Source organism: Balaenoptera musculus, chromosome 2, assembly GCF_009873245.2.
Source record: "Balaenoptera musculus isolate JJ_BM4_2016_0621 chromosome 2, mBalMus1.pri.v3, whole genome shotgun sequence".
In the NCBI taxonomy this organism is placed as follows: domain Eukaryota; kingdom Metazoa; phylum Chordata; class Mammalia; order Artiodactyla; family Balaenopteridae; genus Balaenoptera; species Balaenoptera musculus.
Window position 1 is genome coordinate 97,155,678 of NC_045786.1, and position 24,364 is coordinate 97,180,041.

At 36.9% G+C, this 24,364-nt stretch overlaps 1 protein-coding gene across 3 annotated transcripts in view; it reads left to right on the plus strand.

The window, feature by feature from the left end:
• Positions 1-24,364, plus strand: part of AQR (aquarius intron-binding spliceosomal factor) — a 114,221-nt gene that overhangs the window by 47,219 nt on the left and 42,638 nt on the right. For all 3 annotated transcript variants that reach the window (XM_036842335.1, XM_036842334.1, XM_036842336.1), the window contains exons 18-24: positions 2,120-2,287; positions 3,652-3,821; positions 7,086-7,327; positions 9,337-9,483; positions 10,270-10,339; positions 12,619-12,729; positions 15,170-15,279. In XM_036842335.1, coding sequence (XP_036698230.1) covers positions 2,120-2,287; positions 3,652-3,821; positions 7,086-7,327; positions 9,337-9,483; positions 10,270-10,339; positions 12,619-12,729; positions 15,170-15,279 — 1,018 coding nt within the window. The remainder of the gene's footprint in view (positions 1-2,119; positions 2,288-3,651; positions 3,822-7,085; positions 7,328-9,336; positions 9,484-10,269; positions 10,340-12,618; positions 12,730-15,169; positions 15,280-24,364) is intronic.

Genomic DNA, 24,364 nt, shown 5'->3' on the forward strand with positions numbered 1-24,364 from the left:
TGTTAAGGAAAAAAAAGGATTTGTTACCCCAAACCCCTTACGAGTCTCTTACCTCCATTACTTTGGAGACTGGTAATCAGAAGGCCATCAAATAGTCTCTCTTGTTTTTTTAAACATAGGCCTCTGGTAGATGAGAAATAGAATGGGTAAATTTTGATGGGCAAGATAGGGAACAGTAGGGTATTGTAGGACAAGCCATTCATCCGGGGCATGGTGGGGAGAAGAGTGTTTCCTGGGAGGCCAGAGCCAAAATGCAGGCCCTTTATTGATTCCAGATAGAGCAACCAAGTAAAAAATGAGAGGGAGGTTCTGTAAATAGCAAGGAATACTGTCCTGTAAAAACAGAAAATTTTTGAAGAATTTAAGCTAAATACTGTAAAACATTGTTGTCACTTCAAGAAGGTGTGAAGCTCGGGCCCTTATCTTCTCCATTACCTCATTTAAAATTAAGGAAACAGAATTAGTGAAACTGAAATGTTGGATTCTGCCCTAGAAGGCACAGCCAGGAGTAAATGCAAATGGTTGAAAGGAGAGTTCAGCTTATTGTAATACAGGTATTTTTAATGTGGATGTAAGACGTCCCACAGCATCCCTCTGTGATGCCAAAAGGTAACATTGGTAGGGATTAAATTACTTCTCAGGCCCACTTCTTTGGCTCTGAGACTGGGAAGTTTCAATGAGTTGTGCAGATCAGAAGTCATATAGGCGGTACAACTCACATAGTAGATCATTTCCCCTTAGTTTGCATTGTTCTCCTGCTTCTTTGCATAGAATTTGTTGGGAAGTAAACAATCAAGTCATAATTATGAATCAGTTACTATTTCTAGCACACTTAAACCCTATTCCATATTGAAACAAACCAGAATGGTGCTAATACTATAAGTAAAGCACTCACATGGCTGATTTGATTTAGTTGTATCTCTTATTACCAAGGTTATGAGCAAGCAGACTGTTTAAATTTGCATTTATACTATACAAGGACTAACAGAAGTGACTCGGGGGACTTCCCTGGTGGCACAGAGGTTAAGAATCCGCCTGCCAATGCAGGGGACACGGGTTCCAGCCCTGGTCCGGGAAGATCCCACATGCTGTGGAGCACCTAAGCCCGTGCGCCACAACTACTGAGTCTGCGCTCTAGAGCCTGTGAACCACAACTACTGAGCCCACGTGCCACAACTGCTGAAGCCTGTGTGCCTAGAGCCCGTGCTCTGCAACAAAGAGAGGCCACCACAATTAGAAGCCTGCATACCACAACGAAGAGTAGCCCCCGCTCACTGCAACTAGAGAAAGCCCGCGCGCAGCAACAAAGACCCAACACAGCCAAAAATTAAATAAATAAATAAATAAAGAAAACTAAAGAAAAAAATGAATCGGGGGAAAAAATTGAAGATTAAGTGGTGTAACATTACGTGCTGTGTGGTCTAATTTTGTGTCCCTCGTCTTCCAGTGTGTATTTTTAATAGAGCTGGGAATCCAGTTGAATCCATTATTTGAGCCAGTGACTGAGAAACTACAGACTTTGGCACAAGTCTCCTCCTTCTTGACATTTGCTTATAAAAATTTCAGCATTTGCCAACTGAAGCAATATATATTCAGCTGTCTTCTCAAGATGCTATCTATAAACAATGCTTTTGTGCCTTGATGAATTATTCTAGACTTGACCTCTTCTGGTGAAATACAGTTAGACTGTTGTTGAAATGACACTGATGGATAATTTAAACTGATATTAGAAACCTGCTAACTACGCTATAGATGGATTATGTGCCAACCATATTTTTGGTTACTTATTAAGAATGTTATAAATAAGAATGATGACAAGCATCCAGTTTTGGAGCGGTAGCATGATCTGGAGGACTTATTCAGTAATGTATATACGGCATAAGAGTTTCTAATTTTAATATAAAGAGAAATCTTTATTTAATTATTGCTGTCAAACATTGAGTATTGAAGGTTATAGGAAAACCCGTAATTGTATTACAAAGCGCATGTAATCATTGATCACCTCTGATATTTTAAATGTTTTTTATACCTTTTCAAAAGATAAGAGGATGAGAATTTGCCAACAGGAGACAAAGCAATGTCATTCTAGTAAGTGAAAATGTCTTTTGTGTCTTACTAGGACTTCGGAAGCATGATGTATGCTTTTTAATCACCGTGCGTCCCACAAAACCTTATGGTACCAAGTTTGACCGGAGGAGACCTTTTATTGAACAGGTTGGCCTGGTTTATGTCAGAGGCTGTGAAATCCAGGGCATGCTGGATGATAAAGGGCGTGTCATTGAAGACGGTATGGTGATCTGTATTTTTGAAAGAGTGTGTATACATAATGATAAATTTCTTTGCCTTTTTTCCTTTTTGTGTCCTAGGTGATTTATTTTAGTTGTTTTATATACTAAATCAACACAAAGAATTATATATAGAAGTGTGTAGGGTACCTACCACCCAGTTTTAGAAATAAATAATATGGTTTCTAAACTTCTGTTTTAGATATTGGACAGGATCTTTTGAAATTGCCTATATTTAAAATTCTTCCTTATATGATACTTTACAATATTGCTTTCAAAAACCTCTAAGCACCTCTTATAGTTGTTCAGTGATATATTTTTCTAATTTTTCCTTTTTAAGTTTTACTGATTTGATTCATGATAGCAGTGGTTCTCAAATGGAAACAACACTACCCTGTGTTTCAGAATACATGGTGGTATGTCATATGACTGGGGTAGAGGAAGGGGATGGTGAGCTATTGGGGTTTGATGGATGGGGGTCCGGGATATTGAGTATCTAAGCAGAACTGTCTTCTAGAAGGAACTGTCCTGCCCAAGATGCCAGCATTACCCTATTTAGAAACGCAGTTTGATTTCTTAGACTTAACTGATTGTTTTTTGAAATTCTTTCTTTCGTTGTCCTGACTTTTTTGATAATACTTACTATTAAATTATAACTGCATCTGTGTCCAGTGCTTATTTTACAATTTGTTTATGAAACTTCTCTCAGAACTTGAATCAGCTTCTACTACCTGTGATTTCAAGATCAAATCATTGCTAAGGGGCTGAAAATTAGGCTACTCTTATCACTAGAATAAAAGAAAATAGGAGAAGAGAATGGAGGACAGGTAAAATAAACATAAGGCCACGTCATGGGACCAGAGTTGGAGGTCTAAGGTGAAAAGAGAGGAGAGAGAGCAAAGGGGCAAGAAAAAGCCTCTGAGCTTTCAGCCATTAGTATATGAAATTTCCTGTTATACTAGTGATGTTACACATGGAATGTGGAAGGACATAAAGAGTAATCAGCCGAGTACCTACTACATGTAAGGCGATAGGAGGAGCTATGAGTCACTGACACAAGTAAAGTTCTTTGACCTCTAAGGATCCTATTCTAGTTGAGGGCATACACAAATAATTGCAATTCATGGCATGGCACCATAAACATCACATGACTGTTCTGGGAAGAAATAGTGACAGTTTAGAGAAAGGAGAAAATATTTTCAGATTGGAACTCAAAATGGATGAGTGGAAGGCATTCTATTTGGGGGAATTGCTGGAGTTAAATCTGGACACTTTACTCATCATTTCTAGAAAAGGAATTCTGCTAACTTACTATGATATTTGAAAAGTATATATTTCATTTAACAAACTTTAAAAAAATGTCTAGGACCTGAACCCAGACCCAATCTTAGAGGAGAATCAAGGACATTTAGAGTGTTTTTGGATCCAAACCAGTATCAACAAGATATGACCAATACGATACAAAATGGAGCAGAAGATGTGTATGAAACTTTCAATATAATAATGAGGAGAAAACCGAAGGAAAATAACTTTAAGGTAATTTGGGGGCTGTAAACTAAAAATAGTATTTCATAATTTGAATAACTTTTAAGACATAAATATATAGATCCTAGGTTAAAAAAGATTTGTTAAAATAGTGATCACTGCTTTTGTTTAGATTCTAAACAAATCTCTTAAATTCTTAACATATAGATTAAATCTAAAAACTTAAGTAAATTTATTTGCTAAATCTTACTTTTTCTTTTGATGAGTTTGGCAACTTAAAATGTAAATTAATTCAGGTGTTATTTTAAAAATCAGCCTCCCTTCTTGCTTTTTGTATATTAGATACTCAGTTTATGCTTCAGTCTGAGATGAAGAAAACTGCTTGTTTGTTTACTGAGACTTCTTTTTTAAATCAAATGTAGGTGTATTTTCAAATTACTTTAAGAGTACAGATGTGGAACCTCAGGGTTCTAAATTAACTCTGTGATATTGTGTATTTATACTTTACTCATTAGTGGGAGAAGGGAAGTTTGGGGGCTAGAGAGTTTTACCTTTATAATAACTTTATGGAGAGAAAAGGAGTTTTAGTAAGGAAGAATTTGGAAGTACTATTTGAAACTATATTATAAAACTTAAACATTGAGCAGTTCTAGCACGCGATAACACTAGCTTTTGCACAAATGCCTTTCTTTTCTCTCTCCCCCAAAACAGTGCTTCTTATACATCATCACTTTATTACCGTTTTTAAAAAAAGGAAATCTCATACACGAAGGAATTTATTTTCTCTCTCACGCTCCACATCCAATCCATCAGTCAGTCTAACTACCTCACCACCCCCGCCGATGCCATTTGCAGGACACCTTCATGTCTCACACACCTGCTTCTCTTCTTGACTGCTCCTCCCCTTCTACTCTTCTCCACATAGTGACTGAGTGTGAATTACACCTTGGTACCCCTGTTCACACCCTTTAGTGGTCTCCCGTCGCAGTAGAAAGTTGTTACCGTGATCCAAAAGCCCCATTATTATCTGTCCTCTGGCTGCCTCTCCAACACCATTTTCTAACGCTTCTTCCTTCTTCACTCCGTGCCAGTCGCCCTGACACTTTTGCTCCTCTTTAATAATGCAGGCTTCCGTACCTGGTATTTCCGCTTACCTAGACAGTCTTCTCCCAGGTATCTACACGGTTTTTTCTTTCACTTTACATGGGCAGCTCTGTTTAAATGTCACCTCCTAAGAGAAGTCCTCTCTGACAACCTTATCTAAAGTAGCATTTCCCTTTCTCATCGTTCCTTATCCAATGATCTTTATTTTTCCTCACAGCTTTTATTATACCTGATGATTATATATTTGTTAGTGATCTGACTTTAGAAGGACTTTATATTTGTTATTTCTCTAGCATTAGAATGCAAACTTATGCGGGCAGGGCCTCTGTTTGGTCTGTCTCTGTTTTATTGCTCAGTAATGAGTGAATTTCAGTTAGTTTACTAAAAGAAAAATAGTTCCTTTCTTATATTCATCTCTTTCACCATTTTATTTAATGTCTGTTGTGTGTCTAGTATTGTGATAAGTTATATGGAGCTAATAAAGATGAGTAAGACACAGCTTATACCTTTAGGGAGCTTAGACTACTAATAAGAGAAGTTAGAAATATAAACAGGTAACTACTGTGAAAGGTTTGAAGTCATAAGAAGGATGCATGGAAGTTCAAAAGAGGCATTCAGTTTCTGATTCAAGGAAGAGAGGGAATGATTAACTTGCCTATGTTGGGAAAAGGAAGAACACTCTTTTGGTATCTTTGGTGTTTCACTGTATAGCTGGGCAACATCCCTCATCTATTTCCTTCTCTCTTTCAGTATCCTGTCCTAACCCGGATACTCTACCTCTTGCCTAAGTAGTTGCATTAAATAGCCTCCTGTGTCTCTACTCTTATTCTCCTCATAGTCAGTCACCTGTTTTACATTCACTTCTACTGATCATTTCACTCTGCTTCTCAAAACATTTCTGTGACTATCCATTAATGGTGGAATAAGCTCTTCCACAAATCTTTTACTTGAACTAAATTGAAATGCCACTGTCCTGCTTGAAACCTTTCCTAATGTCAAAAGTCTCCACTACATCCATTTCTCACCCACTTTGAACTGTCTTCCTATTGTATTTTGTAATATTCTTTACAATTTGCCACTTTCTGCTGCTTTGTATCATTGTGAAAGACATATTGTATCTCCCTACTAGAATCGTAATTACCTTAGGGAGTAGAGCCCTCATCTGGGGGCTCCATTATGTGAACATACTCATTTATCTGTCCATCTGTCCATTTACCTATCCCGTATTTAAGCTGTTCTAGATCCCTGCTCTCATTGGAAATTGTATTCTGATGGGGATTAGACAAATGATAAACAAGTAACCAGTTCTCTAATGACTAAGAGAATTTTAGGTAGAGGTTAGTGCAAGAAAATAAAATAAGGCAATATAAGTGTGATTAACATACACTATCCTGTTATTTTATTACCTTGTTAGATGTATAGCATTTATGATATAAAAATGTCTGGTTTGGTTATTTTATTCTTTGAAATTAATAGCCTAGCCTTCTGATTTCCATATGTGGCATAGATCACTTTGTTGAAATAATTATTGGAAAGTTTAAGAATTTGCCTTAGCTTTTAGCAATTACTCTTGACAATGTATACATTAACTGCTATAATGACCTTTTATTGTAGTTCTGATTCTTTCATTCTGAAATATTGACGTTTCATTTTTATCATTGTTCACTTTATTTTTTATTTCTTTTTTCTAGCAATGTTAATTTTAGTATTTCTAAATCATGGTGTGTTTCACAATCGAGGCATACATTAATGTGCCTCTGGTTGTATGTGGTCTTAGCATTGAGGAACTATGGGCTATAAAGAGGAGAAAACTCCAGTAATTTCTAAGAGGAAGCATTTCTTTTAAGGGTTTGTTCTATAGTGGTCTATAATTATAGACCACATCAGGTCTATAATGTGTAGACCTGATCAGATTTTCATCCTGCTCAACAGAAGTCAAGTGGTAAACTCATCTATGACATTCTGTCTAAATGAACTACTAATGGATAAACTGTTCTTGCTAAGTTTGGTCTTTTGTTTAACTCAGTGTATGGTATCAGCTGAAAATATAGCTGTTGATTCAGTCTAGCCAAGCACCTGTCAGCAGAAAATAGCTTCTTGCCCTGAAACACTCAGGAATTCTGGTTAGTGCAGCCCGCTCGGCATTCCATGGAAGTGCAAATGTTTGAGATGTCTTCTTCACAAAATCCGTTTTTGTCCTCTTACTGACAGGCTGTGCTGGAGACGATTCGGAACCTGATGAATACTGATTGTGTGGTACCTGACTGGCTGCATGACATCATTTTAGGTTACGGGGATCCAAGTAGTGCACATTATTCCAAAATGCCCAATCAGATCGCCACCCTTGATTTCAATGATACGTTTTTCTCCATTGAGCATTTAAAAACCAGCTTTCCTGGTCATAATGTTAAAGTAACTGTGGATGACCCAGCTCTACAGATACCCCCTTTCAGGTAAAGTCAAAACTGGATATACTCCTTTTAAGCTTTCTGTAGTCAGTCTGAGTTAGGCCATCAGGACTGTAGCTGAAGTAAGTTTTGAGTATCATATCTGGGTTATGTTTGGGTAGTCTTTACCCTCACCATATAATCACTGGGATAAATTTATGTTATTTGACTCTGTTTCTAATTCTTTGTGTAGTAGCTATTTTAAGACCACAGTGAAAGTAGCCTCATGTCTTACAAGGGTTCAGTAAATGCTTTTTGTCTGAAGAGTACTATATAAACGTAGTTGTAGCGTTCGACTGAAGAAATACGTGCTAATGAATACACATAGCCATGTGATTTTGAACTTTCTTTCGTTTTAGGAAAAAATTCTCTTTTTTTCTTTTAACCCTGATTGCTTTTACAAATTTTAAATATTCATAATATAGTTATACTCAAAGTTAAAGGAGCTTTGGTTTAATTTGAGTAGAAAAAGAACAAAGTACCCGAAGTGCTGATTGCTTCATGAATTCCGTCATATGGATTAGTGGCGAAGCACTAAGTATACCTTGGTGGTAGCAGAGGACTTAATTACTTTCTTAGTTGCGAATTAGAACGTTTTTAGTTAACTGTTATATATAAATATAATAATTCTGCATATTAAAAGCATGTATGCTTTATAACTCCCAAACCTAGTCTTCCTCTGTACTTTCCTCATCTTGTTAATGGCAAAATCATCTAGAAATCTCAGCAATGTTTTGTAATCTTTCTATTCCCATAACTCCTGCTGTGTCTTACAGATTCTGCCTTAAAGGTACATTTTTTTTCAAATGTCAGTCCTGACTGCTACCTCTCTAAACCCTCAACACTTCAGTCTTTATAATGGCAATGTCTTTGCTCCCTCTGTCTCCTTGCTTAAACCCATTACATGCCTTACTGCTAGAGTCATTCCACTGTCTAACTAAAAATTTGATTTTTCCTGTTGCTTATCAGAATAAGAGCTGACCATTTAGCTTCTTTGGTTCTTAGCTTTTTTTTTCTTTTTTCTTTTTTTTTTTTTTTTTTTGGTATTGTCTGTTTTTTCAGAATGTGAACAAAGACTGGAAAAAGTACAGAGAGAGAATTAATTTTTTAGTTTAATTTTAGGGTATTCATCGACTTCCTCAGGTACCTATGGGAAGTTGCCTCCTGAGGTTTCCCTGACCCCAGGCTAATAACTTCTGCCTTAAAGGCTTGATATTCCAAAGGTGTCAGAACAAGGCTCCGGCCTTTCTCTCTAGCCTTATTTTCTCTATTGTATCCTACGCTTCAGCGGAACTGGCTCCTTCTTTCTTCCTGGAATGTCTTTTGAAATTCATTTTAGATGCCACCTTTCCCATAAAGCCTTTTCTGATTAAATGAAAGACAGTGTGTAAGGCACTTTACAGTGCATGTGCCGTAAGTATATAAATTTTCTTTTGTGAACTTGCTAAGTGAAAGAAACCAGACAGAAGAAAACAAATATTGTATGATTCCATTTACATGAAATGTCCAGAATAGGACGATATAAAGACAGACCGATTGCCAGAGGCTGGGTTTAAGTTGGAATACAGAGTGACTACTTAATTGCATGGGGTTTCCTTTGGACTGATTAAAATATTCTGGCATTAGAGAATAGTGATGACTGTACAACATTGTGAATGTACTAAAACCCATTGAATTGAACCTTTAAAATGGTAAATTTTATATTATGTGAGTATTACCCCAATTAAAAAAATAGTTAATTATTTCCCCTAAAGAAAACAAAGCAAATATATAAATAAATGTTTCTTCTTTGACTCTCCTTTAATCAGATGACTTTTTCTTAATCTAAACACCCTTAACTGCATTTTAATGCTTTTAAATATACTTTTTTCAAAATTTATATGCAGATAGTAAGTTCCTTTAAGCTATAAATGCTTCTTACTCATCTGACTATCCTCTGTACAATGTCATGCACAAGATAGGTGCTTGGTAAATTGTTGTTAATTGTAAAGATGAACAAGGTTTTGGTCTTGTAGGATAACTTTTCCAGTAAGAAGTGGAAAGGGGAAGAAAAGGAAAGATGCAGAGAAGGAAGATGAAGACACTGAAGAGGCAAAAACCTTAATTGTTGAACCTCATGTTATTCCTAATAGAGGTCCATATCCGTACAACCAGCCCAAACGGTAATTTCACTATTTCTGCTAATTGTAATAATGAATAATAGTTTGCTATTTCAAGTGAATTAGTAATATTTAAAAATTTTTCTGATTTTAAAAATTATTTAGAAACTTCTGTTTCTGGACCCTGTTTACTTCTCTTCTGTTAGTTTTGGCCATTTGTAGTAATATTTTTGGCCACTCTGTAGTAATATTTCAAAAAGAAACATTTTCAGGTACTATGAGAAATAAATATTAGCAGTCTACCTTAATGTGAGCACAGGGTTCTTACTTCATGACCATGTGTTGCATTTAGCAGCTACCCTTGTGCTTGTGTGCCATGACTAATAAAGTGGCATTGTATTTGGTGTTAGATTTGGAACTAGAATTTTGACACTCCTGTTAAGATCTGGGCTGGGCTAAACATATTGTAAGATAACTGTAGTCTTTTCTTTCCACAAAATTCATTCAGTTTTAATTGGTCCGTGGAGGGGCGGAGGTAAAGAGAGTCATTCAGAAGAGATTGGGTCAGCCATGTAGGATGTAAAGTTCTTGAGATCTGCTGTGCAACATTGGGCTTATAGTTAACACTGTACTGTACATTTAAAACTTGTTAAGAGGGTATATCTTATTTTATGTACTTTTTACTGCACACACACCCACAGAAAGGGCTGGATTGGGAGGAGGAAGAAATTGGGAAACAAGGGGCAAATATAGAGCAAATGTTCAGACCTCTGGTCATTGTTGTCTAAATTCTTACTAACGTCATCCATCTTTATTTTTAACAAACTTCTTATCAACTCTTATTTGCAGGAATACAATTCAGTTCACTCATACACAGATAGAGGCCATCCGTGCTGGAATGCAGCCTGGGCTAACTATGGTAAGAGAGTTACTGTTCTACAAGTTCTTAAATGGATTCAGACTAGAAGTGTCAGATTTTCAGAGTATATTCTGTTTTAAACCCAAAAACCTAACTGAATTAAGTGTTTATAAGTAATTGTGGCATCTTATGTGTATGGACGCTACTCATTTCAATGTTCATAAAGTTTTGTTAGAACCTCGCTGTGGCCATTCATTTATGTATTGCCTGTAGCCATTTTTGTGCTACCACAGCAGAGTTTAAATACTTGCAGCAGAGACTGTATGGGCCACAAATAGTAAAATGTTTACTTGCTGGCCCTGTACAGAAAAAGTCTGTCGACAATGATTTAGAAATGTGTTTAATTTCCAAATATTTGAAGGTTTTCCTGTTGTCTTCCAGTTACTGATTTCTGGTCTAAGTCCATTATGGTCAGAGAACATACTTTCTATGATTTCAATTTTTTAAAATTTATTAAGGTTTGTTTTATGGCCCAGGATATGATCTATTGGTGAATATTACGTGTGCACTTGAAAAGAATGTGTGTTCTGTTGTCTTGGGTGGAGTGTCCTGTTTATGTCAATGAGATCCATTTGGTTGATGCTGTTATCCAGTACTTCTCTATCGCTGATGGTATTCCACCTACTATTGCTGTTACTGACTGAGAGAGGAGTATTGAAGTCTCCAACTATAATTGTGAATTTGTTTCTCCTTTCAGTTCTGTCCATTTTTGCTTCATGTATTTTAAAGCTTTATGGATATGTACATACACTTTCAGGGTTGTTGTGTCTTCTTGGTGAATTGACACTTTTGTCATGTATAATGTCTGTCTTCATCACTGGTAATTTTCTTTACTCTAAAGTCTACTTTGATATTAATATAGCCACCACAGCTTTCTTTTGATTAGTGTTTACATGATAAATCTTTTCCCATCAGTTTACTTCTAACCTACTTATTATATTTGAAGTGAGTTCCTTATAGACAGCATATAGTTGGTGCATGTTTTTTTTCCTCCATTCTGACAAGTCTCTGCTTTTAATTGGTGTGTTCGGTCCATTTACACTTAATGTACTTATTAATGTGTTTGGGTTTAGGCCTACCATTTTATTATTTGTTTTATGTTTGTTCCCTTTTTTGTGTGTTCCTGTTTCCCTTTTCCTGCCTTCTTCTGAGTTATTAGGGTAGTTTTTAGTGTTTCATTTATATTTATCTATTTTGTTCTTATATCTCTTGTATAGGTTTTTCTTAATGGCTGCTCTAGAGAATTACAATGTACATACTTACCTTTTCACAGCCTACTTAGAATCAGTATTCTGTCTCTTAAATTGACTGGAGTATCCTTGCTTCTGTATAGGTCCCTTTACCTTCCCCTTCTATGTTGTAGTTGTCATATGTTTTACCTGTAAATACACTGAAAATACCATCAGGCAGTATTAGAATTTTTTCTTGCAGACATCAAACGTATTTTAAAGAACTCCAGAGGAGAAGAATAGTCTGTTATATTTACCATTTGTGCTTTATTCCTGATATCTCAAGTATCCTCTGGTATCATTTTCTTTGTCTGAAGGATTTCTTTTACCAGTTTTAAGAGCAGATCAGCTAGCAATGAATTACCTTTATTTTCCTTCATATGAGAATGTCTCTAATTCATCTTCATTCTTTAAAGATATTTTCACTGGACAAAGAATATTGCATTGATAGTTTTCTCCTTTCAGCACTTTAAAAATGTTATTCCACTTCCTTTTGGCTTCCATGGTTCTGATGAGAAGTCCACAGTAATTTGAAACATCTTTTTGCTATATGTAATATATCATTTTTCTCTGGTTGCTATTAAGATTTTTTTCTCTGTCTTTAGATTGCAACCATTTAATTATTATATGTCTGGCCTTAGATTTCTTTGGGATTATTCTGTTTATGGTTAAATGAGCTTCTTGAATCTGCGATTTATGTCTTTTGCCAGATTTGGGAAATTTTCAGCCATTATTTCTTTAAATACTTTTTCTACACTGCATGCTTTTCCCCCTCTTTCTAGGATTTGAAAGATATGTTATACCTTTTAACATTGCCTCATAGATTCACAAGGCTGTGTGTATTATTTTTTTAATCTTTTTTTTCTGCTTGTTGTTCAGGTTGGGTGATTTCTATTGATTTGTCTTCAAGTTCACTAACTCTGTCTTGTCCATTCTGCATTGAACTTACCCAGCGAATTTTTTAATTTATATTACCTTTCAGTTTTAAAATCTCCATTTTCTAGCAATGTGATAACTTAGTAGTTTGCTATGTGTTCATCTGCTTTTTAGGTTGTGGGCCCACCAGGTACAGGAAAAACAGATGTGGCAGTCCAAATCATATCCAACATCTACCACAATTTCCCAGAGCAGAGGACTCTGATTGTTACTCATTCCAATCAGGTAAGAGAGAGAGTGTGTATGCACACGTGCGTGCACGCACGTGCACACATGCATGTATGAAGCGGACATGTGTGTATGGAGCGGGAGATGCATGAAAGCACAATGGAGATTTCTGCTTATATGATAACCTGATTATGAGCTCACAGAATACCAGGAAAGACTGATGAGCATAGTGTTTGTTTATCACTGGTCATAACCAGACCATATTGAGAAAAATATAAAAACATTCTTTTATTTCGAATAGAGGCAGTCCAAATGTGGAAAAGCTGAGAAGAATATTTGGATATGTGGTAATTGCCTTTTTCTCCCATCATCCATGCTTACTTTGAGATCAAAAGCATTACCCCTTACTAGTAGTATTTTTCTACTAGTAGAATGGATATTCCTAGAAGACTAAATCCGGATCATATTAATACTGGATTGAATTTTAAATCCTTATAAAATGTGCATATGAATATGTATATTACATGGAAGGACAATTTTAGGTTGCAGGTCTAATACATAAGGCATTTATAAATAGCTAAAACAAGCAAAACAAACTCCTTTCTTGTAAATAATGGATGAAAAATGATTTTTACATCTGTATGTGTGCTGAGGTAATTATTCTGAAGCTGTCACTACCATAGAAATGAAAAAGAACAAGTGATATTAACTCATGTAAAATGTGACAGGGAGCTAGCTCTCAGAACATTCTGAAACACATTATGAAACTCACATGGTAGTCTAAATCTCCAAAGGTACTTGTTTTCTCTGAATACGTATTAACAATAGTGATTTCAGTTGACCAGTTCTTTAAAAAAGTTGGTCTACAAAGAAACACTTGAGTTTTTAGAAGGCTAAGTGTTATTTACGGTTATTCATCAACTTAATCTCAGGATTTTAAAATTAATACTATCCAATTCATTCACTTATGTTTTTATTTCTTTAAAGTTTATAAGTAACTGGCCTGGTGTACTAAAATTGTGCGCAAGAGAGGGTTAAGACTTTATCTTGATAAAAGAAACAAACTGTGTAAAGACTTTTTTCTTCTATTTAATAAAATTCAGTCTGTAATAATTTTACCTATTTGCAGATTCTTAGAATGAATAAGGAATTATTCAGTGTTGTTTTAACATAATATTTTTTAGTAAATTTTGTCGTAACTTGATAATGACTTTCTATAGTATCCTCTACTTATGACTGTCTTGTGTAGCACAATTATAGAGAAGGTTATTTTGCAAAAATAGCCAAAGACTTCTTTGCTCCTTTGATAATCAGACCATCCTCTTTAACTCAAGCTGTTGATTTTTCACAACTGTTTTCTTTACCAGATCTTGGTTCCCATCTATAATTCAAGCAGTTCTCCAACATCACTTTAATTCACGATGAAATCTTGCAGTTTTTTCTGAGATTGCAATGTGCTAGTATTTTTTGTCCCCTAAATCTATGTGGTTCGTGAGTTTGGGTAGGAAAGGTTTGGACAGTGAGTAATGCCATGTGGTCTGATCTATTGCATCTCAAGTTTTAGATGGAAAATATCAAGAATTTAGATTGTGTGAATTTTTTTCCTGAAGATTTATGTTTATCTCATCAGTTTCTGAGCTCTAATTGCTACAATTTTGATAACAAAGAATATCTGTATACCTTATGTAGCCTGGATGTTTACAAGACTGGATGTTGACCTCATGGGTGGGGTTAAACTAATGGTAAATTGGGAGAAATATTTGAGTGGGGGCTAATTTTTAAATGTCATCTTATTAGCATATCTTTCCATGCAATGAAACTTTTGCCTTTCTGCAAAACCTTATAATTACAGATGTTCAGATAGTAAATACTAGGATTTCAGGGAGCCCCAAATACGAACATTTCATAGGTAAGTGGCTTTCATCAGAACAGTTTGCGATGAGTGCTCTGCTTCTTATTGTATAGAGAGCTAATTTAGACTTTCAGTCTAAGATTTGAATGATGCACTTTACCTTTCCTCTCTGTGATCCTTTTGAAGTATTCTACCCACACATCTCCTAAGAGGACTTCTCCAACCACAAAAACTTTTCAGTTTTCTGCAACTCATGGAAATTCTGTTAAATAAAATGAGACTTAATGTGATTGTTAATTATTTTAGTAATTTTTACTACTTGAGAGAAATACATACTGAGCCAAAGCCTTCTCTTTTCATAAATTATCAGAGATGTAATGGATAGATGGTTTTTATGATTTCCAGTTACTAATTTGACCAAGTACACGTATGTAGCAATATCAGAAATCAATAAAAATACTATTTTGTTTAAATTATAAATGGCCTTAATATAAGATGTTTCCTTCTGTGTTTTGACTTTGATTCTTATCTGACTGGGCAATGCTCATTCTTTTCTATCCTTCTGATTGTTAGTTTTTGTTACTTTTAAAGGAGACTACTGATTCTATAAAATTCTCCATCATTCTTTTTTTTTTTATTTTCCAGGCCCTGAACCAGTTGTTTGAGAAAATCATGGCTTTAGACATTGACGAGCGTCACCTCCTGCGTCTTGGTCATGGAGAAGAAGAGCTGGAGACGGAGAAAGATTTCAGCAGGTGAGCAAATGGGGATTAGTTTTGAAACGGTATACAAAGAATTTTTAACCTTCTCCTCTTTTTCTTTAATAAAGAACAGGAAAAGAAAGCAATGAATAATCCAACTGAATTCTGAAGGGTTCTAGTGTAACCTACTTAGGCTATACTAATTGAACCCAAAGTCTGTTCAGGATTTCCCTCTGCTCCAGTTCTGCATGTTTATGCCATTTTTTTCCTCATACAGTTATTTCAGTGAAGAGAGTTATCTTTTCATCTTTTTTAAATTGCAGATATCCATTTGCTTTCTGTTTATTGAAGTAATTTTTAATGTTGCCAAACCCAAACTGTACGTTACGCAGTTCCTTTTCACATTTCATCTACACATTTAATTTGCATTTATTTTAGGCACCAATTAGCTCGATTCATTTAATGAAATGCAGTTGGAGATTAATGATAGTATAAGCTTTGGGGTTGTAAGTATTATTTCAGGAACTTATTGCCAGTTTAGCTGGACTTTAAGCTTAATATTACATATTGTAAGGTGACTAAAACTTTAGAAGTCAAATTTCTTCTGCTGTTAGTATTTTGGTTTTTTTCCTTTAAAATTGCTTTATGTTAGCTCATTTCATTTATATTTAACTTCATTTTTAAAGCATAATTTCAGTCAATAGGTGTAATTAACAGCTGTACATGATAAATACAGCCTTTAACTACTGAACATTACTTTTGACTGAATAGATTATAGACATCAAAAGAGCTAAAAGAGTGTTAACTTACTATGTTGCATTTATTTTGAGTCCTTGTATTAAAGAGATCACCCAACAGTTTATTTTTAACCTCTTTATTGGAGTATAATTGCTTTACAGTGTTGTGTTAGTTTCTGCTGTATAACAAAGTGAATCAGCTATATGTATACGTATATCCCCATATGCCCTCCCTCTTGCGTCTCCCTCGCACCCTCCCTATCTCACCCCTCTAGGTGGTCACAAAGCACCAAGCTGATCTCCCTGTGCTATGCAGCTGCTTCCCACTAGCTATCTGTTTTACATTTGGTAGTGTATATATGTCAGTGCTACTCTTTCACTTCATCCCAGCTTACCCTTCCCCCTCCCCATGTCCTCAAGTCCATTCTCTACGTCTGCATCTTTATTCCTGTCCTGCCCCTAGGTTCATTAGAACCATTTTTCTTTTTTTTTTTTTTTTTTGGATTGCATATATATGTTTGTTAGCATACAGTATTTGTTTTTCTCTTTCTGACTTCACTCTGACTTCTTTATGACAGACTCTGGGTCCATCCCCCTCACTACAAATAACTCAATTTCATTTCTTTTTATGGCTGAGTAATATTCCATTATATATATCTGGCACATCTTCTTTATCCATTCATCTGTCGATGGACACTTAGGTTGCTTCCATATCCTGGCTGTTGTAAATAGTGCTGCAATGAACATTGTGGTACTTGTCTCTTTTTGAATTATGGTTTTCTCAGGATATATGCCCAGTAGTGGGATTGCTAGGTCATATGCCAGTTCTATTTTTAGTTTTTTAAGGAACCTCCATACTGTTGTCCATAGTGGCTGTATCAATTTACATTCCCACCAACAGTGGGAAGAGGGTTCCCTTTTCTCCACACCCTTTCCAGCATTTATTGTTTGCAGATTTTTTGATGATGGCCATTCTGACCAGTGTGAGATGATACCTCATTGTGGTTTTGATTTGCATTTCTCTAATGATTAGTGATGTTGAGCATCCTTTCATGTGTTTGTTGGCAATCTGTGTATCTTCTTGGGAGAAATGTCTATTTAGATCTTCTGCCTGTTTTTGGATTGGGTTGTTTGTTTTTTTGATATTTAGCTGCATGAGCTGCTTGTAAATTTTGGAGATTAATGCTTTGTCAGTTGCTTCATTTGCAAATATTTTCTTCTATTCTGAGGGTTGTCTTTTCGTCTTGCTTATGGTTTCCTTTGCAGTGCAAAAGCTTTTAAGTTTCATTAGGTCCCATTTGTTTACTTTTGTTTTTATTTCCATTTCTCTAGGAGGCGGGTCAAAAAGGGTCTTGCTGTGATTTATGTCATAGAGTGTTCTGCCTATGTTTTCCTCTAAGAGTTTGATAGTGTCTGGCCTTACATTTAGGTCTTTAATCCATTTTGAGTTTATTTTTGTGTATGGTGTTAGGAAGTGTTCTAATTTCATGCTTTCACGTGTAGCTGTCCAGTTTTCCCACCACCACTATTGAAGAGGTTGTCTTTTCTCCATTGTATATTCTTGCCTCCTTTATCAAAGATAAGGTGACCATATGTGTGTGAGTTTATCTCTGGACTTTCTATCCTGTTCCATTGATCTATATTTCTGTTTTTGTGCCAGTACCATACTGTCTTGATTACTGTAGCTTTGTAGTATAGTCTGAAGTCAGGGAGCCTGATTCCTCCAACTCCATTTTTCTTTCTCAAGATTGCTTTGGCTATTTGAGGTGTTTTGTGTTTCCATACAAATTGTGAAATTTTTTGTTCTAGTTCTGTGAAAAATGCCAGTGGTAGTTTGATAGTGATTGCATTGAATCTGTAGATTGCTTTGAGTAGTATAGTCATTTTCATAATGTTGATTCTTCCAATCCAAGAACATGGTATATCTCTCCATCTGTTGGTATCATCTTTAATTTCTTTCATCAGTGTCTTATAGTTTTCTGCATACAGGTCTTTTGTCTCCTTAGGTAGGTTTATTCCTAGATATTTTATTCTTTTTGTTGCAGTGGTAAATGGGAGTGTTTCCTTAATTTCTCTTCCAGATTTTTCATCATTAGTGTGTAAGAATGCAAGAGATTTCTGTGCATTAATTTTGTATCCTGCTGCTGTACCAAATTCATTGATTAGCTCTAGTAGTTTTCTGGTAGCATCTTTAGGATTCTCTATGTATAGTATCATGTCATCTGCAAACAGTGACAATTTTACTTCTTTTCCAATTTGGATTCCTTTTATTTCTTTTTCTTCTCTGATTGCTGTGGCTAAAACTTCCAAAACTATATTAAGTAATAGTGGTGAGAGTGTGCAACCTTGTCTTGTTCCTGATCTTAGAGGAAATGGTTTCAGTTTTTCACCCTTGAGAATGATGTTGGCTGTGGGTTTGTCATTTATGGACTTTATTATGTTGAGGTAGGTTCTATTTCTGCCTCCTTTCTGGAGAGTTTTTATCATAAATGGGTGTTGAATTTTGTCAGAAGCCTTTTCTGTATCTACTGAGATTATCATATGGTTTTTTATCCTTCAATTTGTTAATATGGTGTATCACATTGATTGATTTGCATATATTGAAGAATCCTTGCATTCCTGGGGTAAACCCCACTTGATCATGGTGTATGGTCCTTTTACTGTGCTGTTGGATTCTGTTTGCTAGTATTTTGTTGAGGATTTTTGCATCTGTGTTCATCAATGATACTGGCCTGTAGTTTTCTTTTTTTGTGAAATCTTTGTCTAGATTTGGTATCAGGGTGATGGTGGCTTCATAGAATGAGTTTTGGAGTGTTCCTCCTCTGCTATATTTTGGAAGAGTTTGAGAAGGATAGGTGTTAGGTCTTCTCTAAACGTTTGATAGAATTCGCCTGTGAAACCATCTGGTCCTGTGCTTTTGTTTGTTGGAAGATTTTTAATCACAGTTTCAATTTCAGTGCTTGTGATTGGTCTGTTTATATTTTCTATTTCTTCCTGGTTCAGTCTCGGAAGGTTGTGCTTTTCTAAGAATGTGTCCATTTCTTCCAGGTTGTCCATTTTACTGGCATATAGTGGCTTGTAGTAATCTCTCATGAACCTTTGTATTTCTGCAGTATCAGTTGTTACTTCTCCTTTTTCATTTCTAATTCTGTTGATTTGAGTCTTCTCCCTTTTTTTCTTGATGAGTCTGGCTAATGGTTTATCAATTTTTTTTATCTTCCCAAAGAACCAGCTTTTAGTTTTATTGATCTTTGCTATTGTTTCCTTCATTTCTTTTTCATTTACTTCTGATCTGATCTTTATGATTTCTTTCATTCTGCTAACTTTGGGGGTTTTTTGTTCTTTCTCTGATTGCTTTAGGTGTAAGGTTAGGTTGTTTATTTGAGTTGTTTCTTGTTTCTTGAGGTAGGATTGTATTGCTATAAACTTTCCTCTTAGAACTGCTTTTGCTGCGTCCCATAGGTTTTGGGTCGTTGTGTTTTCAGTGTCATTTGTTTCTAGGTATTTTTTGATTTCCACTTTGGTTTCTTCAGTGATCTCTTGGTTATTTAGTAGTGTATTGTTTAGCCTCTGTGTGTTTGTAGTTTTTACAGTTTTTTTCCTGTAATTGATATCTTGTCTTATAGCATTGTGGTCAGAAAAGATACTTGATACGATTTCAGTTTTCTTAAATTTACCAAGGCTTGATTTGTGACCCAGGATATGGTCTATCCTGGAGAATATTCCATAACACTTGAGAAGAAAGTGTATTCTGTTGTTTTTGGATGGAATGTCCTATAAATATCAGTTAAGTCCATCTTGTTTAATGTGTCCTTTAAACCTTGTGTTTCCCTATTTTTTTTCATTTTGGATGATCTGTGCACTGGTGAAAGTGGGGTGTTAAAGTCCCCTACTTTTTTGTGTTACTGTCGATTTCTTCTTTAATGGCTGTTAGCATTTGCCTTATGTATTGAGGTGCTCCTATGTTGGGTGCATAAATATTTACAATTGTTATATCATCTTCTTGGATTGATCCCTTGATCATTATGTAGTGTCCTTCTTTGTCTCTTGTAATAGTCTTTAAAGTCTATATTTTCTGATATGAGAATTGCTACTCCAGCTTTCTTTTGATTTCCATTTGCATGGAATATCTTTTTCCATCCCCTCACTTTCAGTCTGTATGTGTCCCTAGGTCTGAAGTGAGTCCCTAGTAGACAGCATATGTACGGGTCTTGTTTTTGTATCCATTCAGCCAGTCTATGTCTTTTTGTTGGAGCATTTAATCCATTTACATTTAAGGTAATTATTGATATGTATGTTCCTATTACCATTTTCTTAATTGTTTTGGGTTTGTTTTTGTAGGTCTTTTCCTTCTCTTGTGTTTCCTGCCTAGAGAAGTTCCTTTAGTGTTTGTTGTAAGGCTGGTTTGGCAGTGCTGAATTCTCTTGGTTTTTGCTTATCTCTAGAGGTTTTAATTTCTCCATTGAATCTGAATGAGATCCTTGCTGGGTAGAGTAATCTTGGTTGTAGGTTTTTCCCTTTCATCACTTTCATCACTCCCTTCTGGTTTGCAGAGTTTCTGCTGAAAGATCAGCTGTTAACCTTTATGGGGATTCCCTTGTATATTATTTGTTGCTTTTCCCTTGCTGCTTTTAATATTTTTTTCTTTGTATTTAGTTTTTGATAGTTTGATTAATATGTGTCTTGGCATGTTTCTCCTGGGATTTATCCTGTATGGGATTCTCTGTGCTTCCTGGACTTGACTGACTATTTCCTTTCCCATGTTAGAGAAATTTTCAACTATAATCTCTTCAAATATTTTCTCAGGCCCTTTCTTTTTGTCTTCTTCTTCTGGGACCCATATAATTCGAATGTTGTTGCTCTTAATGTAGTCCCAGAGGTCTCTGAGACTGTCCTCAATTCCTTTCATTCTTTCGTCTTTATTCTGCTCTGTGGTAGTTATTTTCCATTATTTTATCTTCCAGGTCACTTATCCATTCTTCTGCGTCAGTTATTCTGCTATTGATTCCTTCTAGAGAATTTTTAATTTCATTTATCCTGCTGTTCATCATTGTTTGTTTGCTCTTTAGTTTTTCTAGGTGCTTTTTAAACGTTTCTTGTATTTTCTCCATTCTGTTTCCAAGATTTTGGATCATCTTTCCTATCATTACTCTGAATTCTTTTTCAGGTAGACTGCCTATTTCCACTTCATTTATTTGGTCTGATGGGTTTTTACCTTACTCCTTCATCTTCTGCATATTTCTCTGTCTTCTCATTTTGTTTAACTTACTGTGTTTGGGGTCTCCTTTTCGCAGGCTGCAGGTTCATAGTTCCCGTTGTTTTTGGTGTCTGCCCCCAGTGGCTGAGGTTGGTTCAGTGGCTTGTGGAGGGGTCTGGTGCCTATGTTCTGGTGGGTGGGGCTGGATTTTGTCTTTCTGGAGGGCAGGGCCGTGTCCATTCGTGTGCTTTGGGGTGTCTGTGAACTTAGTATGATTTTAGGCAGCCTCTCTGCTAATGGGTGGGGTTGTGTTCCTGTCTTGCTGGTTGTGTGGTATGGGGAGTCCAGCACTGGAGCTAGCTGGCCGTTGGGTGGAGCTGGGTCTTAGTGTTGAGACGGAGATCTGTGGGAGAACTCTTGCCGATTGATATTACATGGGGCTGGGAGGCCTCTGGTGGTCCAATGTCCTGCACCCCGCTCTCCCACCTCAGAGGCCCAGGCCTGACACCAGGCCAGAGCACGAAGACCCTGTCAGCCACATGGCTCAGAATAAAATGGAGGAAAAAAGAAAGGAAGAAAGAAAAAAATAAATAAATAAAAATATTTTTTAAGGTTATTAACATAAAGAAAATAATAAAAATTAAAAATAAAAAAGAGAGCAACCAAACCAGTAAACAAATCCACTAATGATAACAAGCACTAAACACTAAACTAAGATAAACATAAAAATCAGAAACAAATCAGTCGCAGACAGCAAACCCAAAGTCTTACAGTTTTTCCCAAAGTCCACTGCCACAATTTTGGGACGATTCGTTGTCTATTCAGGTATTCCGGAGAGGCAGAGTACATCAAGTTGATTGTGGGGATTTAATCTGCTGCTCCTGAGGCTTCACGGAGAAGTTTCCCTTTCTCTTCTTTGTTTGCACAGCTCTTCGGTTCAGCTTTAATTTTGGCCCACCTCAGCGTGTAGTCACCCTCAGGCATCTGTTCACCGCCCAGACAGGAGGGGGTTAAAGGAGTGACTGATTAGGGGGCTCTTGCTTATTCAGGCTGGGGGCAGGGAGAGGTGTGCTAATTATAATTGGATATGGGGTGAGCCTGAGGCGGCAGAGGCTGGCGTGACGTTGCAACAGCCTGGGTGCGCCATGTGGTCTCCTGGGGAAGTTATCCCTGCATCACGGGACCCTGGCAGTGGTGGGCTGCACAGGCTCCCGGGGGTTGGGAGGGGGAGGCGGGTGTGGACAGTGACCTGTGCTTGCACACAGGCTTCTTGGTGGCTGCAGGAGCAGCCTTAGCGTTTCATGCCCGTCTCTGGTGTCCGCACTTATAGCCGCAGTGCACACCCGTTTCTGGAGCTCATTTAGGCGGTGCTCTGAATCCCCTCTCCTCGCGCACCCCAAAACAGTGGTCTCTTGCCTCTTAGGCAGCTCCAGACTTTTCCCCGGACTCCCTCCCGGCTCGCTGTGGTGCACTAGCCCCCTTCAGGCTGTGTTCACACAGCCAACCCCGGTCCTCTTCCTGAGATCTGACCTCCGAAGCCCGAGCCTCAGCTCCCAGCCCCCACCCTCCCCGGCGGGTGAGCAGACAAGCCTCTCAGGCTGGTGAGTGCTGGTCAGCACCGATCCTCTGTGCAGGAATCTCCGCTTTGCCCTCTGCACCCCTGTTTCTGTGCTCTCCTCCGTGGCTCCAAAGCTTCCCCCCCCCGCCACGTGCTGTCTCTGCCAGTGAAGGGGCTTCCCAGTGTGTGGAAACTTTTCCTCCTTCACAGCTCCCTCCCAGAGGTGCAGGTCCCGTCCCTATTCTTTTGTCTCTGTTTTTCCTTTTTTCTTTTGCCCTACCCAGGTATGTGGGGAGTTTCTTGCCTTTTGGGAAGTCTGAGGTCTTCTGCCAGCATTCAGTAGGTGTTCTGTAGGAGTTGTTCCACATGTAGATGTATTTCTGGTGTATTTGTGGGGAGGAAGGTGATCTCCACGTCTTACTCCTCTGCCATCTTGAAGGTCCCCCTCCCAAAATTTTTTAGCTTTTGAAAAGTCAGAGGGCAAGATCAACACACATTAATTTATTCAGGGCTGTAGATTCTTAATTTTGGATCAGCTTGTAATGCTTCCCTGAATTCTTCCCATTGGTATTTCTTCTTATTAAACCTAACTTACACCAGTGAGCTCAACTGTAAAATCTACCAATCCATAATTCATTGAATGTATGGGTACTCATGGAATGCTAAATAGTGTAATTATAAGTGTGGTGCAGCTCAATTCCTGGTATTTAAAGATATTATAATAGAAGAGCAGCAGAATTTTTAAAATGATTTCAGGTACTACCAAGTTTCTCAGGAAAGAAGTACTTTTTGCTTTCTGATAGGCAAGTCAAGCTCCAGATCTTGTTAATAATGTGTGTGCTTGTTTGATTGTGCATTTATTTCATATTTCTCTCTTTGTCATAATTAAAAAGAAAAATAGTGAATATTGTTTCACAATAAAATTAATATCACTTTCCCTAAAGAAAAATTTTTGTATCTAGTAAGATAGCAGAGAGGGAGTGATCACTCATAATGCTACTTCTCCCAAACAAGTTTTTATTAGTCTCTTTTTCAATAATCATCTGTAACTATGCTATTATTTATAATTGTGTACAGGCATACCGCAGAGACTTTGCAGATTCAGTTCCAGACCATCATAATCAAGTGCCTATCACAATAAAGCGAGTCACATGGATTTTTTGGCTTCCCCGTGCATATAAAAGTATTGTTTACACTATACTATAGTCTACTAAGTGTGCAATAGCATTATGTCTAAAAAAAACAATGTACATGCCTTAGTTAAAAAATACTCTATTACTAAAAAATGCTAGGCATCATCTGAGCCTTCAACAGGCTGTAATCTTTGCTGGTGGAGGGTCTTGCCTCAACGTTGATAGCTGCTGACTGATCAGGGTGGTGGTTGCTGAAGGTTGCGGGGGGGGGGCTATGGCAACTTACTAAAATGAGACAGCAATGAAATTTGCCATGTGGATTGAATCTTCCTTTCTCGAATGATTTCTCTGTAGCAGGCAATGCTGCTTGGTAGTATTTTAACCCACAATAGAACTTCTTTCAAAATTAGAGTCAATCCTACCAAACTCTGCTGCTACTTTGTCAACTAAACTTATGTAATATTCTAAATCCTTTGTGGTTATTTCAACATTCTTCATGTCATCTTCACCAGGA